Source organism: Engraulis encrasicolus, chromosome 9 (genome assembly GCF_034702125.1).
Source record: "Engraulis encrasicolus isolate BLACKSEA-1 chromosome 9, IST_EnEncr_1.0, whole genome shotgun sequence".
Classification (NCBI taxonomy): Eukaryota; Metazoa; Chordata; class Actinopteri; order Clupeiformes; family Engraulidae; genus Engraulis; species Engraulis encrasicolus.
In genome coordinates, this window is record NC_085865.1 from 20073281 (window position 1) to 20093280 (window position 20000).

General features: G+C 45.7%; 1 protein-coding gene across 1 annotated transcript in view; it reads right to left on the minus strand.

Annotated features, from left to right (window-relative positions):
• The window catches only part of ctnnd2a (catenin (cadherin-associated protein), delta 2a), a 458968-nt gene that overhangs the window by 261714 nt on the left and 177254 nt on the right, over positions 1-20000 (minus strand). The window contains exons 4-6 of the mRNA XM_063206720.1: positions 19661-19771; positions 12619-12854; positions 6846-7443 (exon numbers count right to left, since the gene is read on the minus strand). Of these exons, the coding sequence (XP_063062790.1) occupies positions 6846-7443; positions 12619-12854; positions 19661-19771 (945 nt within the window). The remainder of the gene's footprint in view (positions 1-6845; positions 7444-12618; positions 12855-19660; positions 19772-20000) is intronic.

The window sequence follows — 20000 nt, forward strand, 5'->3', positions numbered from 1 at the left end:
GTTTAACCCACTGATGCCTAAAGCACCTGCAAAAAAGGCTGCTGAATGCCCTTTTTAAAGAAGAGTTGTCCTCAGCCTATAAAAACCTAAATAGCTCAGCCTCTGAAGCACATAAAACATGCCAGAAGTTGCATTTAAACGCTAAGACCGTCATCTTGCATTAGAATGTGTTCATTCAGCTCTAACATACTAATATTTTTAATGAAACTGTCTCAAGTCTCATGAGCCTGAATGTTGCATCATGCAGCTCCAGGCGCCAGGGCCAATGTTGCACAATGCAACATCCACCATAACTTGGTTAATTGCCTACTGTAGGAGTTATCTCAATCATGTTGTTCTGTCAGGATGCAGAAAAAAAGTGTATGGGGCCCCGAGAAACATGGGACGTCAAAATGGCGTCCAGGCCAAAAAAGGTTGAGAACAACTGGGATAGTGCAGGCACACTGTTACATATTGTTACACATTTTTGTACAATACCTAATACACACACAGTAAACTTAAGTTCAACCCTTTAAAGATGGCTGGAACCACAGACCTAAACCCTAAAGCATTATTATACTAATACTATTAGTATTATTATACTAATACATTATACTAACACATCAATTACCCTGCACACCCACCTTTTTAATGGCTTCTTTAACGACACTTTAAAGAAGACAGCTTTATGATGGTGTGTGCAAGGGCATGAAATATGACTCACTGGTCATTTCAGCTAAATAAATCAAACCAGGTCTGTACTGGTAGATGGGGTCCTGAATTACCCTGCAGCAGACTCTGGGAATTACACACCATCCTACTTAATATACAGCGACCTGCCAGAATTATACAAAAAATTTTACTCCAAATGTATTTTTAATGACCTTATTGCCAAGTTGCGGCTTACACTGGGGATGGGGGGGAGAGAAAAAGTTTGTCAAGCAAACACATGCTTATTGCTCTGGCTCAGGTGTTGCTTAGCAACCTATCGCTCTGTATTGCCGACTTTAAATTACAGTTATACAGTAATATCCATAAAGTAAACAGAATACTCACATGGAACGACGCTAAAAGATGTCATCCAAAAGCGCTAAAAAACCCTTCATAAGTTGTGGCGATAATTATTCAATATCGAGAGACAACATGAAGAAAAACAGTATTAGGCCTCTGAACATCAGCATGACAACTAGTGATATGAAGTCGTTTCTGCCAGTGTCACACTCATGACATGGCAGCTCCAGTCACTGTGAAATTGAGTGAACAAGGAGTTACTTTCTCATGATTTGCACTGTACTGTATCTCTCTCTCTCTCTCTCTCTCTCTCTCTCTCTCTCTCTCTCTCTCTCTCTCTCTCTGTAACTTTTCTTGACGACCTCCCCCTTCCCTCCCCGTACTCTCCAGTATCCTCGGGGCCCAATGACACACATCGCTTGTTTCCCTCTGCAGTCGAAGGCTCACGCACACTACATCATCAAAGACAGGAAGTTCTAATGCTGCAACAACCTCCAACCCCCCCCAGCGCACCACCACCACCACCACCACCAGCCTCGTCACCCCCCGCCCCAGCCCGCACAGCAGAAACAATGGGCTGGCTCACTGCGTTTCCCCCTGCTGTAATTGCCTTCAGCCATGATCACCCTTGGATCTGATCCATGAGCCGGAGCGGAGGACACCCATCCCACACACACACACACACACACACACACACATCCCACACACACACACACACACACACACACACACACACACACACACACACACACACACACACACACACACACACCCCATCAGGAGCACCAGCGCCAGGCTCGCTCATCTCCATTCTCTTCCTATACTCACCCCCAACTCCTAACATGCCCCTCTTACACACACACACACACACACACACACACACACACACACACACACACACACACACACACACACACACACACACACACACACACACACACACACACACACACACACACACACACACACACACACACACACACACACACACACACACACACTCTGTGTGGTGCTCAAGGTTGTCTGACAGGGCAAACCGGGCTCCCACGGGCTTTCTGCTAGCATCACATGCACGTGCCGCTGTCACTGTACAGCACAACACAGCTGCAGGGGGTGGGAGCTACTGTATGCTGGATGAGCAGTTTTGGTGGTGAGCAGGGAGGAGGAGTGGTGCTGTAAGAACTACGGAGCAACTAATGTGGAGGGATAAGGATGAGAAAGGATGCCTTGGCCCCTTTGTCCACTCCCGTTGAGGAGTGAGGAACTTCTAGAGGTTCTTCTAGAATTTTACTTGAACACTCTACAGCTCCCATAGAGTCCTTATGACGTCATAATGAGACCTCAAAATTTGGGCAAAATTCTAATCACATATTTGTGCTGGTACTCCTCAAAGGGTTAACAAAAGCAGACTGATGGGTAATTCTGTACACAGACTAATTCTGTACTCTCTAGAAAGTCATTCCCTACAGCGCTCCATTGAAAGGAGCAGAAAAGTTAGCCTAATGTTTTTTTTATTATTATTTGAAGCTACATCTTCAACAGATTCTGATGAGTCACACTGATGATATAACCATGAATTAAAATGTCAGCCCAACTTGTTTGTAATTTTAAATCAGAAGCAGCATCACTTTTTTGTGTCAAGTTGATTTCTTTTCTACAGCATAATCTGATCTTTCCCCAGAAGCCTTCAATTGTGAGTCTGCTGGCACTGCTACTGTATTCCTTGGCAGTGTGCAGCAACTAGATACGTTGACATCAAATAGATCCTTGACGAGTGATGCATTGTGATTGTAGTTGTGCTTGTAGTTGAAGGGTACAGTAAGATTGAGAGGAAAGTGACAAGCTCTGGCAAAAGGTTCTAGCACCAGCACAACTCCCAGAGACTACACCGCTCATTTATTTGACCACGGGAGCACTTGACCTGGCATATACCAACAAGACCTCCCCATATCTTTCTCCCAGCATTCATGTCTGCTCATATTTTCATTTCATGTCTACTCGTATTTTCATTCCATGTACTTTCACTGTGACCTGTCTCTAAAGGTATCTATAGACCGATATCACACAAACTGGCTTTGCGTATATGCTATCGCCACACAACTGATAGAGTACAACTTCAACACCACCATCTTCAAGAAAGGCCAAGTCTTCAAAAAAATGCCAAATATATGGCCTGCACTTCATGATGAAGTGAATGTTAAATTCATTGCAAGCACTGACCATGGTTGACTACTGTGAGATCACTGTGCAACAGCGGTGTAGTCTACTTTTTTGAAGTGGGTATACTGTATATTCAAGCATTTTTTGAAGTGGGTATACTGTGTATATTTATGCTATTCTAAACAATGGATCAATCAATTTTAAGTGGGTATACTGAAGCCCCCAAAATTTAGAAGTGGGTATACTCCGTATACCTGCGTTCTACGTAGACTACACCACTGCTGTGCAACACTGCTTTAGCCCTGCAGCCGGTTAATGGCCTGGGGTGGGTGACTCAGTAGTTAGCATAATGAGAAACTGAGAAAATGACAGTCATGGTTTCAGATCTGGTCCTGCACACAGACCTTTACTAAAGCCCACCAGGATTTTCCTTGGATTAATTTAGTCAAATTTAATTTTTTTTGCTCTCCCAAGTTCCTTTCGCAGTGAGAGACTCGAGTGATTTAGAACACAAACAGTGGGCTCAGAACGGAGAGAACCGCCGTTGCATGATGGGAATATTTTTAATTATTTACCCCCAGCCTCACACCCGCGCAGCGGTGGGGAGCCAGGCGTCCTGCGGTTCACATCAGAAGTGACGTATATCTGTGATTATTTAGATCATGGAGGAGGAGGCCAGCGGGGGACACATGGAGATTAAATCACTTTTTATCAAAAAGCCAGTGCTAATTAAACCAAGCTAACCCTCAAAGCTCCACCTCACTCCGGAACCTCACTACTCACTGCCCTCTCTCCCTCCCTTTCCTGCCCCTGCTGCACCACAGCCTACCCCAAGCTCTCTCTCTGTCTCTCTCTCTGTCTCTCTCTCTGTCTCTGTCTCTGTCTCTGTCTCTGTCTCTGTCTCTCTCCCTCCCTCCCTCTCTCTCTGTCTCTCTCCCTCCCTCTCTCTCCTGATTTGACTCACACGGGCCCCATTGCTATTCTGGACTCGTTTGATGTCTTGGTGAGCATTGTGCGAATAGAGCCGTCCCTATATATCAAAGTGCCGCCACACTCTTTCAAAGGATGGCAGATCTTGTCTCTGGGCTGCACTACCCGGGAGCCTCTGGCATAACGGGAGCCTCTGGCCCTCCCCAGGTAAGGCAAGGCACATTGGGAAACATGCAAGAGAAACGGAAAGCGCAAGCTCACATAGAAATCAGCACACGTCCCAGGTTGCATCTCTCTTACACGGCTAACACGTGCTTCTTTTCACACAAACACATGCAAGAAGTTTACAAAATGTGTTAAAAATGCAACGGCTCCTATAGCATTAAAGCAGAACGTACAAGGTCCCTCTCCTGGGTATTTACCTAATTCAAACAGGAAGCCATAGATGTTTTTTTTTTTTTTACTTTGATGTTTACCAGCAGCACTATGAGTTCTCAACTGCAGGAATACATGTGGATCTTAACAGTCTTTCATGCAGAGTCTCAATTCTAAGCTTGCTATAACCAACATAGTAAGCCTCAGTCTGTAACTGAAGACTCTCTGTAAAGTTGTATGTTTCTATGATGTAGTTAAGCTTTCTTAGCAAACAGTGAGTCAGATCTCCTGCAATCCTATTCGGTGGGAAAACTGAGCATTTCACCGAACCAGATCTGTGGCTTGTCAATGATAACAATCCTTCGAGACTGCAGTTGGTGGATAGGTACCACTAGGTAATACTACTTGACATATTGTCATGGAGTTTATGGTTGCTGTTAGTAGAGTGGATTTGGGTAGGCCAGCTGCTGATGTGAGGGACTCCTCACCTAATACCCCTTCCCTCACTGTCTGTTTAAAATATGTCATTCATTCTTGCTGCACGAAATATTCAAGCATTTTTTTACCTTTAACATTTTTTCAGAAACTTTATTTCCAGTAGGTAAACTATGAAAATGGAATAAAAACGGCTGATGTTATCTAGAAGCATTTGAAATACTTTTTGTAGGCATAACAGCCCAACATCAAATTCCAGTCTAGACTACACTAGACTGAAATTTGCACACTGTAGAGAATAAATCATTTACCTTCTCTGTAGGCCATGGTTTTCATTAGGACTTTTTTTACTTTGATGTTTGTAGATCTTAACAGCCTTTCATGCAGAGTCTCTATTCTAAGCTTGCTATTACCAATACAGTAAGCCTCAGTCTGTATCCGAAGACTCTCTGTAATGTTGTATGTTTCTATGATGTAGTTAAGCTTTTTTTATCAACCAGTGAGTCAGATCTCCGGCAATCCTATTCGGTGGGGAAACTGAGCAGTCCCCAAACCAGATCTGTGGCAGATCTGTGGTCCATCTGATGTCCACATCTCCTCACCTTATAATACCCCTTCCCTCACTGTCGGTTTAAAATATGTTCAAGCATTTTTACCTTTGACATTTTTTTCAGAAACTTTATTTCCAGTAGGTCAACTATGAAAATGGAATGAAAATGGCTGATGTTATCTGGAAGCATTTGAAATACTTTTTTGTAAGCATAACAGACCAACACCAACAAAGTCAAGTCTAGACTACACGTGTACTAAATTTGGCACACTGTAGAGAATGAATCATGTACCTTCTCTGTAGGCCATGGTTGTCACAAGGACTACCTACATTGTAAGCAACTGGACTTTCAAAAGAGCCTGTGAAAGTGTCTCTTCTGTGGAGGGCCGTTGGTATTTGCTCTATCGTAGGAAGGAATGTGACCTCAAAAAACATTGGTTGCACTACAGACTGAAAAATAAGACTGTAGAAAGCAATAGATGCTGCAGTTGAATTTCAAAACCACCAAAGGAGATGCATCAGTATTTCCCTGTTGCGTCTTGTAACCTAAGCAGTGCTGTCCCTGGAGTAAACCCAAGTTCAGATAAGTCAAACTATTGTGGTACCAATTAATAACACAAATCACACCTGGCATGCTTGTCTCATAAGGCAGTGATGGGGGAGAGAAGTTACTGAAGCTACCAGACACACACACACTCACGCAAGCAAGCACACTCACGCATGCTCACATGCATATGCAAGCACACCCACACATGCCACAGCCACCGCCACACACACGCACGCACGCGCGCACACACACACACAGGAACGCACGCACGCACACACACACACACACACACACACACACACACACACACACACACACACACACACACACACACACACACACACACACACACACACACACACACACACACACACACACACACACACACACACACACACTCACACACACACACACACACACACACACACACACACACACACACACACACACACACTAGAGACACCAAAGATCCTCAATGCAGGACTGGTTCAAGCTAGAACAACACTCATAGTCTTTGCTGTTCCTGCCAGAGCTACAGCTATGCCTGTGTGACACACTGCCAAAAACCAAAGATGCTGAGACTACAGAGAGGGCTGAAATAATCTATGGCTGCAGAGGAAGGATCACTGTTAGTTTGCTTTATGTTGCTTTTACATTGCACTATGCAATGATCTCTGCTTTTACTTTCGCGAATCACACTAAATTCCGTATGCAACGCACCGTGCAAATAAACTTGCCTCGGCTTGTGAGCAGTAACAACAATAATGCATATTGCTTCCCTCCCGCTGAGGACCTGTTTAAGATGTTTGTAGAAAGCAGCATGGGGTACAGTATCGGTGTATCAGCAGTGTTGCTTACCAGCGAGACTGCCGGGTCTCTGGAGTGTAGCGGTGGCGTAGAGCTCGTGCGAGATCTTGTACTGATCCGAGGAGTGCAGCGAGCGCTTGGTCGGGGAGAGCGTGGCGTAGCTCCCCACGCCTCCGCTGATCTGGTGGATGGGCGAGGACGACGACCCACCTCCGACACTGTTTGCCGGCGAAGCCACGTGTAAAGGCGAGGACGAGAGGAGGTGCCCACCTCCGGCGTTGATGGGCGAGCTGGAGCTGTAGGACTTGGCCAGGCGCACGGGCGACTGCTTGGGCGAGGAGGAGCCGGGGGAGGAGGAGGAGGCGGGCGGGGCGCGCTGGACGGTGGCGTAGCTGGGGGCCTCGGAGAGGGTGACGGAGCCGCCCGCGGAGCCCAGGCGCTGCTGCAGCTGCTGGAGCTTGCTTGGGGAGCCGCCTCCGCCGCCCAGGGCCTGCATGGAGAGCGGGGAGCTCACGCGCTGCGCCGGCAGGGTGCTGCTGGAGTAGTAGAGGCCGACCGAGGGCTGCTGAGACTCGGGCAGGTGGAAGGCGCTGCCATGGCTCTGCGACACCGACTGGCCTGAATCGCCACCGCTGTTGGCTGCTGCTCGCTATACACACACACACGCACGCACACACACACGCACACACACACACACACACGCACACACAGAAACACAAACACACAAAAACACCAAGTTAAGCACTTAGCCCAAGTTTGTTACGTAACTACTACACCATATATTATTATCAACACATGCCACAGGAAGTGCAACAGCCCATTTCCTCCCCATTTTCACAACATCACTCAGAGCTGATGCTATGAGCCCAAGTACTCTATGCCTTTAGAGTTTGAGACATACTATAGTACACATCAAGCATTGAGGAAAATGCATGAAAATGCTTGAATGAGCAAACCTGAGTGTATAAGGTAAAAGCCGTAAGTAAATCCTGAACTTTAAGTTTGCATCAGTGGTTCTTCAACCTGTCCTTTGATTGCTTAAGCCAGAAGCACATCTGGGGGGAACCGACAGAGCAAAACAAATACAGCCATGTTTTTTTGTCGTTTTTAATATCCCAATAGCTATAAATAATATATCGGTTTCCATGAAAATGCATTGCAGTAGCAATTTTTAAAAAACACAGGCCCTGGGAGAGTTACAGCCAGGCAGAACAAAACACTTTCCTGCCACTCTTCATAAGTGACTGCGCCGGGTATCTTATACCGTGGTGGAAGCCATATGCTCTGATTCCTCACGAGATCACACCTTCTGTTTTGAGCAAGAGCACGTGCTTGATTCTTTCCAGAGGGCATTAGAGCAAAATCTTTTTTCCCCTCTCTTGAATGAAATCTGGCTGCCTGCCAGTGGTCTCACTGTGTAGTTTTGCATTGGAATAAATAAATTCTCTCTCTCTCGCTCGCTCTCTTTTTCTCTATCTCCTGTCTGTCGGGGGTTCTTGATAATCACCAGAGTGATTCTGGCTAATTATGAGAGAGCAGGTTCCATCATTAGTCGTTTGTTCAGTTTACAAAAACTGATCCATCTTATTTGAAATGGAGACTTCTTCAAACCCTCTCAAGCTCTTCCAGCATGTTCTATTGTATGTTAAGTCAATGTACAGTTTTTACAGTTTACTTTTTTTTTTACTTTTGGTCTTCTCAGAATGTGATATTATTCTCTCTGCTCTCTTTTCAAGAGTGCATGATGGTCCCAAAATATTTTCAAGCCTGTACCGTCCCCGTGTTTCCTGACATCACGGTAAGTTAGTAGGAACATTGAAATCAGTGGTGACAAGCAAGCACGGGGCCGGGTGAACTGTCTTAACCGAGTATCAGGACTGACCGTAGGGGAACTAGCAAGACAAGCAAACTGGATGATCCAAATGCAATGCGACATTGACTTCAAACATTTTCCCATTCTCTCTCCCAGCGTTTCCCTCGAGATAAAACACACAAACGCAACTCAGTACATTGTGACACTCTGAATAACCTCATTTTATTTAGAGGCCAAACTCTGGGCATCTTGGAGGGAAAAGCACCTAGCAACACAAAACAAAATTCAAGGTTTTTAGTCTCTGAGGTCTCCTCCGACAAACGTGGTATGTGTGGGACACTTGCAGAAGACATCGCTATAGCGTGTCAGTCTTCTATGTCATTCCTCTATTTGACAGTTAAGCATACCCCAACAGAGAAGCAAAGCAAGACTTGACAGTTTTGTGAATCAGGTAGGGTTTTTGTGATCTATATGGCTGTGGAACAGTGTGCAGTGCCCTGGTGAAATCTACTGCCCGTTTCACAATCCACTCCAGACCCCTCTCTTTCACTCCCTCTTCCCCAAACTCTCATTCTCTCGCTCTGTCAATGTCTACTTTGTCTCCTTCCCTCTACCTCATTCTAAAAATCTCCCCCCCACTCTCTCTCTCTCTCTCTCTCTCTCTCTCTCTCTCTCTCTCTCTCTCTCTCTCTCTCTCAAAACAGGGCCTTTTCTTCCCCTCCAGCAGGTCTACGGTCAGATTCGTAGAAAGGAAACTGTTGCAGTAGGTGAGGGCCAGCTGCGGATGAATTATTTAAGGAACACGCCTGGGTCTGCACTGTTATAAATATCCCGAGCCCCACACTGCATAAGAGCACCTATCTGATACTCCAGCTCCAGTTATATAAACCCATCCAGCAAAGAGCGCCCAGCCCTGCGCAGCCCCTTTGCTCCTGAACGCAGCACGCAGAATTGCCCTGACAGCAAGAAACATTACTCCAGCATCCTGCACAACCCAGCCCCACGCCCCCACACACAGCCCCAGTCCCAGCCCCTGCCCCCATGCCCCGGGACCAACCACAAGCCACGAGCATACCCGGCACATGGGCACTGGAGTGGGGAGGAGGGAAGGGAGAGGCTGGGAATCGATGGAGATGCTGTAGAGTGGGCCTCCAGTATCGAGCTGAATTAGTAAGGGGCATAAAAACATTAGAAGGGTAACCTCTCTTTGTCTCTTCCTGTCTCTCTCCCATTCTCTTTCTCTCTCTCTCTCTCTCTCTCTCTCTCTCTCTCTCTCTCTCTCTCTCTCTCTCTCCATCTTTTCTCTGTAAAAGCAATTTCTTCCACTTTCTCTCGACTTAAAAAAACAACAATGAGAAAGTTTCCCTCTCTCTGTCTATCTCTCTCTCTCTGTCTCCCTCTCTCTGCCAATACCACCCCCTCACTGAAGAGGAGAAACCTAGGAGGGATTCACTCTATGCCTTGTCTCTGTCTGTCTCTGGTTTTCTTTCTCATTCTCTTTATCATGTCTTTCCCTCTCTCTCTCTCTCGCTCCATGTCTCTCTGTCTGTCTGTCTGTCTCCCCCTCTCTCCCACTCTCTATCTCTCGCTCACTCTCTCTCTTTCTCTCTCTGCATGTCGCTCTGTCTGTCTCTGCCTCTTTCTCGTACTCTCTATCTGTCTTTCTTTCCCCCTCTCTCTCTCTCTCTCTCTCTCTCTCAATCTCTCCCTCTCTCTCTCTCTCTCCCACTCTCTCTCTTTCTCTCTCTGCATGTCGCTCTGTCTGTCTCTGCCTTTCTTTCTCGTACTCTCTATCTGTCTTTCTTTCCCTCTCTCTCCCCCCCCTTCTCTCTCTCTCTCTCTCTCTCTCTCTCTCTCTCTCTCTCTCTCTCTCTCTCTCTCTCTCTCTCTCTCTCTCTCTCTCTCTCTCTCCCTCTCTGCACGTCTCTGTCTGAGTGTAGTAGTATTTATGCAGAGATTCCATCCCTGCAGAGGCAGATGAACACCGTGTTTCAGTTCTCAGCCCGACTCACCAAGCAGACGACTCAAGATGAAGAGCAGAGAGACTACAGGGAGCATGTCATTAGGAAGCTGTTGCTCTGCGTCTCTCTCTCTCTCTCTCTCTCTCTCTCTCTCTGTCTCTCTCTCTCTCTCTGTCTCTCTCTCTCTCTCTCGCTCTCCCTCTCCCTCTCTCTCTCCCTCTCTCTCTCTGTCTCTTTCTCTCTCTGTCTCTCTCTCTCTCCCTCTCTCTCTCCCTCTCTCTCCGTCTCTCTCTCTCCGTCTCTCTCTCTCTCCCCCTCTCTCTCCACACCAACTTTCAGAAGTGTTGCTTCAAACAAATTGCTTTCCCTTTACTCTGTCAGTCGCAGTGACAAAAATAGCTTTTCAAATATCACTAACCATATTAATTAGCCTCCGAAGATGTAACCATGCACAACCACAGCCACAGCCACAAACACACACACACACACACACACAAACACACACTACAGCTCTCTCTCTCTCTCTATCTCTCTCTCTCTCTCTCTCTCTCTCTCTCTCTCTCTCTCTCTCTCTCTCTCTCTCTCTCTCTCTCTCTATCTCTCTCTCTCTCTCTCTCTCTCACACACACACACACACACACACACACACACACACACATACAGACACACACACACAAGTCACACATAGTCTCACACACACACTCACATTCACACATCATCAGCAGCCTGCAGAGTGGGGCGCGTGACCTGTGAAGAGGAACTGTATTTGGTAATGAACATGTGTTAGCTAGTAGCAGGTGCGTTCCTGTTTCCTCTCATCTTCAGAAAAGGAAAGTTTGGGGTGGAGGTGGAGAGAGGAGAGAAAAGAGAGGGGGGTAATGGACGGCTTCTGGAGGGGAAATGAATAATTAAAAGTCGCGCCACTGGAGGCTTCACTCTAATAAGCCTCGGCCCCCTCGGAGCAACAGAGAGACGGAACAGGATAATTAAAAGAAGGGGGAAAAACTAACAGGCAGGTGACATATCCCAAAGCAGGTCTCTGACTCAATTACATGTTGACACCTAGCAAACATACGTAGATGGGCTAACAGACACACACGCATGCATGCCTGTACAAACGCATACATACACGCATATAACCATACATACATGTGCGCACACACACACAAACACACACACTCTTCAACTTACACTTGCGCATCACACTTTGACTGCGTGACAAACAACAGCCCCCGCAGACACACCTCTGCTTTGCACACCCTTCCATAAATAGAATACTCTTTCTGTCTTTTTACGGGTCATCCGTCCCTATTTTGTGTTGTGTTTTCCTTGCCTCCTCTCTTCTCCCTCCCTCCCTGTACTTTGTTCCAGCTGCAACGGTTGTTTGCAGTGAATATAATTGAGACCTGCTCCGGTTTGAGTTCCCAGCGATGGGAGAGGAGAGGAGAGGAGAGGAGAGGAGAGGAGGGGAGAGGAGAGCAGAGGAGAGGAGAGGAGAGGAGAAGAACAGAGCAGAGTGGATAGGGGTGGAGAGGAGAGGAGAGGAGAGGAGAGGAGAAGAGACGAGAAGAGAAGAGAAGAGAGGAGCGGAGAGGAGAGGAGAGGAGAGGAGAGGAGAGGAGAGGAGAGGAGAGGAGAGGAGAGTGAGCATCCCGTCACACTACTGTTGCCTGGGTTGGCAGAAGCAGTGCAGCAGCAACGCAGGCATACAGAGAGAGAGAGAGAGTATGGATAGGGAAGAGAAGAGGAGAGAAGCCAGAGAAGAAGGGGGTGGATAGAAAAAAGGATGGAAAGAGGACTAGATAAGGGAGGGGTGTGTATAGGAAGGAATCAGCGGAGAGGATATTGGAGAGGGAAGGAGAGGAACGTAGGTAATGCAAGTATCGGATAATCGGATAAAGTATCAGATCGCGGAAAAAAGACAAGAGAGAGAGCAGGGGGAGGAGAGAAGAGCTAAAAGAGAACGAAAAGGAGAAAGAAAATAGATGAGATGAGAGAATAGGCAGAAGGAGAGAGGAGAGGAGGAGTGCATGGTAGAGCAGCCTCGTACCTGGTTGTAGCTGTGAACAGCTCCTCCGACCTGCCCGCTGCGCACTGGGGGAACCGGCGGCTGTGGATGCTGTGGTGGAGCTGGAGTCGGTCCTGATGCTGCTGCCGCTGCTGCCGAGGAGGCGTCGCTCAGGGTGAGGGTCTGGTTGCTATGGTAGCCTGCCGAGTAGTGGAGCGTGGCGTCCGGGGCGGCGTTGAGCTGGAGCGAGCTCTGCGAGAGGAGACTCGGTCCTGCGTCTGAGAGCAATTTGGAGCACAGGCAGGCAGAGAGGAGAGAGAGAGAGAGAGAGAGAGAGAGAGAGAGAGAGAGAGAGAGAGAGAGAGAGAGAGAGAGAGAGAGAGAGAGAAAGAGAGAGGAAGGGATGGGAAGCAGCCCTCAGTCAAGCAGAAACGGCATACATAATTTATCAGCAGGGGTGGGGAGAGAGGAGGAGAGAGCGGTAGATGGAGAGAGAGATGGTGGGAAAAAAAGAGAGATGGAGAGAGAGGTGGTGGGTATAGGAGAGAGATGCGTGTGTTTGTGAGTGGAGAGAGAGAGAGAGAGAGAGAGAGAGAGAGAGAGAGAGAGAGAGAGAGAGAGAGAGAGAGAGAGGGAGAGAGAGAGAGAGTAAGAGAGAGGGAGGGAGAGAAGGAAAGAGTGAATTCCACAAGGAGAGTTGGAACAAGAGCGAGGAGGGGAGTCAGTGAAAGCTTGAAGGACAGAGAGATATGCTGAAAAAGGAGAGTGAGAGAGAGAGAGAGAGGGGAGGGAGGGAGAAAAGGAGAAATGCAGTGGGTAAGAGAGAGATGGTGCGATAGACAGAGAGAGGGACGGAAAGAGGGAGGGAGGGGGAGGGAAGGAGAGGCAGAGAGAAAGAGATGATGGTTTGAGGGAGTAATACAGAGATAAGAGGGAAACTCTATACTGCCAGCGAGCGATACAGCAAGCACGAGAGAAAAACAGAGGTGTGTGTGTGTGTGTATGTGTGTGTGTGTGTGTGCGTGTGTGCGTGTGTGTGTGTGTGCGTGCGTGTGTGCGTGTGTGTGCGTGTGTGTATGTGTGTGTGTCTGTATGTGTGTGTGTGGAGACAGCGAGATGCATCCATTGGAGGAGTTGCAGCAAATGCACACACACACACGCACGCACGCACGCACGCACACACACACACACACACACACACACACACACACACACACACACACACACACACACACACACACACACACTCACACACTCACACACTCACACACACAGACACAAACACACACACACACTAACACACACACACACACACACACACACACACACACACACACACACACACACACACACACACACACACACACACACACACACACACACACACTACAGCATGCTGTCAAACAGGGCCAGTCAGGAGGCTAATCAGGGCCGCCTCTTTCAGACGCCTCAGAGGGCCAAGTGTCACTATGTTGCAGCACCACGCCTGCACACACACGCATACACAAACATGCCTACACACACACACACTCATACTACACACATGTCTACACATACACACCACACATTCACTCATACAGTACACAAATATGTCTACACATACACACTACACAAACACACACATGCGCTCAATCACATACACACACACGCTCAATCACTACACACACACACACACACACACACAAAGATGTGCGCGCGCACACACACACACACACACACACACACACACACACACACACACACACACACACACACACACACACACACACACACACACACACACACACACACACACACACACACAACCACCACACCCACACACACACAGACTGCATGAGCGCACACAGTTGAACTCATTCATTCCGCCTCTCCTCCACCCATAGCTTTCTTTCTTCCTCCCACTTCCCCACCTCTCTCCGGCTAAACCCTCTCCCCCCTCCCTCACCCCCCGGCCCCCTAGAGGTTGCATCAGCACTCCTCCATTTGTCAGGCAGCTCCCCGTCAGACTGGATGTAGCTTTCAGAGGGAACATGTTTGCACTATCAGTCTCAATCAACGCACTGAGGCCTCCCTCTTACAGCCTAGCTGCCAAACTAATGATCTTTACCACTCTCCTCTTTTTTTCGTAGTTTTTTTTCACACAGCTGTCTTTTACGGCCCGATGCCCGAGCCTTACCCAATCTTTTAGAAAGAGACATGACACCATTTTTTTTTCGTGGTCTTTTTTTGTATGTGGTTCTGAAATGCTGCACACTGGTTTGGAAAATAGGATCTCTGAGGGGTGGGGTGGGGGGTGGGGGTGGACCAGAAGTTTGTTTTAAGTCTCCCACTGTGCAGCGAGAGTGAGTGAGTCTCCGGCGAGGGAACTACAGAGGGAGAGGAGGAGATCAAACGGTGCGGAGCAGTGCGTCATCATCATCATCACGCTGTGAGAGTGTGTGTGTGTGTGTGTGTGTGTGTGTGTGTGTGTGTGTGTGTGTGTGTGTGTGTGTGTGTGTGTGTGTGTGTGTGTGTGTGTGTGTGTCGCCTTCCTCATGCCACACATGCTTCTAGGTAACGCCACTAATGCAGGAAACTCTTCGGTAACACTTTATAATAATGGATGCAAAAAAGCATTATAAAGACTTAATAAATAATTAACTATTGATGAACAAAACATTAACAAATGTTTGTAAATGACTAGGAAATGTTATGTTAATATCTTATATTTATCAAACATTTACAAATTGCTTGTAAATGAATAAAATACTCTGTTATAAGGTATGTAAAATCTTGTATATATTATTTGTAGATATTTTATAAAGCATTAATAAAACTTAGTTAATGATAAAAAAAACATTTGTTAATGTTTCGTTCATCATTAGTAAATTATTTACTAAGTCTTTACTAAGCAGACATTATTATAAAGTGTTACCAACTTTTCTACAGATATGCTATGGTAATTAGGTGGGATATTACCAATGAAGCACAAATACATGTATACATGTGAACATGTCTGCAATACAAAGGCGAAGTGAGGTAACTATGGCAACATCGAAACTGAGAAAAAGGCCTTCAAAGTATTGGTGTTAGGTTGGCTATTGTAATTACAGAATATGTGTCATCCCAATATCTCTAAAACGGGACACATTTGGGACTATAAGACGTTGTCACAAGATAAAGGAAACTTTATGAAGACCATTTTCAGTCTAAACTCCATTTTGACAAAATATGTAGGATAGTTACTGCACTTGTCTTGTGCAATGTTTAACTCTTTAACTGGAATGGACCTGCATGTCTTACAAAACAATTGGGAATTTTTAGTTTTGCCCACAATCATGTATACCCATGCACACTAGTAATGCAGCATACTGTATTGCAGTCACAGTAGGAACTGCTACTGTTTCACACAGAGAAATGGGTGAACCACTTTGTACCTAAGTGCGTGCAAAGCGTATTGTTGGATCAGTTCCTTGCAGAACAGTTATGTGCCTCCTTTTTAATACAATGGACCTACCCTCTAATAAAACATGTACAACATATTACAACATAGTACAACATGGTTGTCTGTGGGATATAATAATATAAGTCCAGATACACTGCATCTTTCCACAAACCTTTAACTTTAAAAAGGTAATAGAAAGGTCCTTTATGTTTTCGTATTGTACCATAGAAGTTGCATATTGCCCTGCCAAAGGCACTGCCGGTGCAACAAGCTTAGTTACATTGCGGTTCTATTTTCCTGTATGTTCACCGACTGTGACAAAAATGGTGGTTTGTACTGTATAACCATTCCTCTCCATCCCTTTAGACCTACTCCAATTGTAGAAGAGGCCTTGGTAGCCCTCCATCCCACTTTTTTTTTTATAAGGGACATCATCACCGTTAAGCAGCCGACCCTGAGCAGGAGTTTCATGAACGCAGCCGTGGATGAGCCATGGAGGAGCAAAGGACATAACAGGTGGTAAATGTTTAATGCACGCCTTCGGCTCCAACAAAATGTCTGACAACCTCTTAAAGACCATTTGTGGTGTGCCACCGTGACCTTTGGAAGGCGTCGGAGAGGTGGAGGGGTGGAGGGGATAGTGAAACATCGTATAGTCCATATGAGGAGCATTATAGCTGGGCCTGGTAGCATCAGCGTGGTAGGGGGGTTGGGGACTGGACAAGCTAAAGCATTAAATATAGTGGTTGTTCATCTTAGCAGCGGTTAGGTCCATGACCTGAGTTATTACTCTGCAGGATTGAATATTTCATGAGTGAGCGGGTCTTTGTGAGGTTTGGAGGTCTGCATGTGACGCTTCTTTACACAGATTAAATGCCCTCCACTCGACCGCGTGTGCTACTGACCATGTGCATGGGACACTGTGGCGATCTCTATGGTCTATGAATGAAAAATAAAGCATGTGGCTGTGGATGTTACTATTTCAAGTAGATTTAGCAACAACAGCAGCGGTAGCAAAATAAGCTGCAGCTGTAGTTGTAGTCGTAGTAGTAGTAGTAGTAGCAGTAGTAGTAATAGTAGCAGTAGTAATAGTAGTAGTAGTAGTAGTAGTAGTAGTAGTAGTAGTAGTAGTAATAGTAGCAGTAGTAGTAGTAGTAGCAGCAGCAGTAGTAGTAACAGCAGCTTTATAGTTGTAGTAGTAGTCGTAGTAATTGTAGTAGCAACAATAGTAGTAGTAGCAGTAGTAGCAGTAGTAGCAGTAGTAGTAGTAGTAGTAGTAGTAGTAGTAGTAGTAGTAGTAGTAGTAGTAGTAGTAGAGCAAGTAGGAGTAGTAAAATAATTATGACATTACTGATGTTCTAATACAGATGGCCTGCTATAAGTGTGTATGTGTAACCAAGAAGGCATAGACTTAAACTAAATCACTGGGGGAATAGAACTCTTTAGTCCCAATGTGAAAAACTATGGATCTCTGAACTTTTCTGTTTTACAAAATTATGGAAACTGCAGTGCTGCAGTAAACCAAAAAGCCTTGAAGTAGTCTTAGTGAATTAAGTGACCTCCCTTCAACAAAAGCTATAGCCATATATGCTGGCGTGCTCTCCTGAATGATGGGCTAAATAATTGAAAGGCTCTTTGCTTTTAGAGACAGAGAGGGGATGCCAAGTACAGTACAAGTCCAATCTCCAAGACCATGCTTGCTCAGAATACAAGGGATATGTCATGATTGCGTCTAAAACATTCCCATGTCATCCCAGCAGAACTTCTGCATGAATTGCATGACATTCACTATGTTTACTGTTGGTGTAATGCACTTCATGAACTTAAAATTCTTTTTCAGGTCTCCATTTTTGAGTGTAGTGCACTAAGGGAAAATAAAACGGTGGTACTGTCCTACGTGCATTTATTTCCATGCATGACAGTCCTTTAGTGCTTATGCATCATGCTTGTATCAGATATGATAGTGACTAGTCAATATTATTTCTCTCCTGTACTCATAAGTAGACTACAGAACAACTAAAAATACCAATATAGGTTTGTTGGCTGGAACATTCATTGTAATTTTCCTTCTTTTTACGAATTGAACTTCAAGAGAAAAGTTGAGTTGAGCTAACTTTTTGTTTTCAGTATTTCCTGAAGATATTGAGAAACACACTGCGACAATCAGAATACGAAAAATATGTCAGTGACAGCGACAAGACAGGTTTCTCTTCAGGGACACAACACAAAGCAGTGGTATTTTCAGACCTCCATACGGTATTGGCAGAGAATAGACCAGTCCAAACCTCTTGGGCATGGCAGAGGGGGGAAAAAAAACAATCCAAAGCTCTTGGGCACAGATATCCCCCTCTGTGTCCCAAGTATGGTCCACTCACTCGTCCTCCAAATCTTGATTATAAATAGCAGGCCAAGAGGCTGTCAGGAGAAGGACTCTTGCAGCAGAAGTGCATCTATACTAGTGCTAACAGCTTGTCAACCATGATGGCTCTTTTTTTCTGACAGGAGCGAACATGTAGCTCTTTTCGTGAGTCGTGATGGCTACAATGGGCCCTTGACCCACATCACAGGTTTGCCACAGGTATGAGCGCCTCACGGAAGAGCCCTGGCAGATGCAGGAAATTGGGCAATTTGACAAATGCAGTCATTTGGCCTGTTCTGCGGTCGCTTTATCTTATTTTTGGCCTTCCTATAAAAGCCAGGTGAACAATAGAATAAGAGTGAGAGCGAGAGGGGAAGGGGCTGGAGACTCATTTGGTTTTAAAAAAAAGGGATGCCGGATATTCATTGGGGCGAAAAAAAGACATTGGGCTACTTTGAAACGTGACAAAGCTCTGTATAGGGCGTGCAATCAGAAACCATTAGGCAAAATGAGGAGAGTTGTAGAAGCCTTGAAGTACAAAGCCATTTTACTACAGAATGGTAATGAACATCCATTGATTCTCCCATAAATGTTTAAATGTGCATACACTACTTGCAATTTATCAGTGTGAGAGAATAAGTATAATGTGCGTCTCTCACCGCCTCAGAGTAGAGCAAGAGATTCTAATTTCCTTTTCCTATTTCCGATATTTTGGCACACGCCAGAGATTATGCTTTTAATCAAGCATGCTTAACAGGATTTCTAAAGAAAACAGTATCAAAGTACAAAGATCCTCAAAAAGAGTGGACCAGAGACTACAGTGTATCAGAGTTGGTTAAACCATGTTGTGAACATGGGACATGGGATTAAAGAATCCCAAATTAGTACAAATTAGGGCTGCAATGATACACTTAACTCATGATTCGGTTTGTATCTCGATCTTGACCAACGGTCGCAACGGTCGCAACGGTCGCACTGCACGATTTAAAAAAATAAATAAAAAATTCACACAAAAAAACCTACAAATGATAATGCATAGATATAGCAAGTTACAAGTCCTGGCTAAGTATTAAAAACTGTTTAAAAATAATAATAAGGAGCATTTAGAACTTGAAAGCACTATCACATTATATCATGTGGTTGTTTTCTGCACTGAAGGGTAACAGAACATTAAAAAAGCGTATCACGATACTGCCTTCTTGCATTGCGATACAGCATCGTGGCTCTGTTTATATCGATTTCTCAGTTTGATGCAATATCATTACAGTCCTAGTCCTAATGAAGCGGAGCAGTTTACTCACCACTGGTATACTCCTGGTGGTCAAGAATCCCAGACTCCTGGAGGGAGCGAATGCAGGAGTCCACCAGCTCCAGGCCGGTATTCAGCTCCTCCTCAATGTCTTCCTGCCCATCTGCAAATCCAATACAAACACACACCAGGTCAGCCACACAGGATGATCAGAAATGTCCTTAACACATTCCTCCCAACAACTTACCATACACACTCACTTGCAATACACACTACACAAAGATACACACCCCTAGCCTTCGTTTAGCCCAAACACAGGAAATCCCCCTCCCCTACAGCACAATAGAAGAGAGAGTTAAGAGTAAAAAAAACTTGGCAGATCTGAAACATTT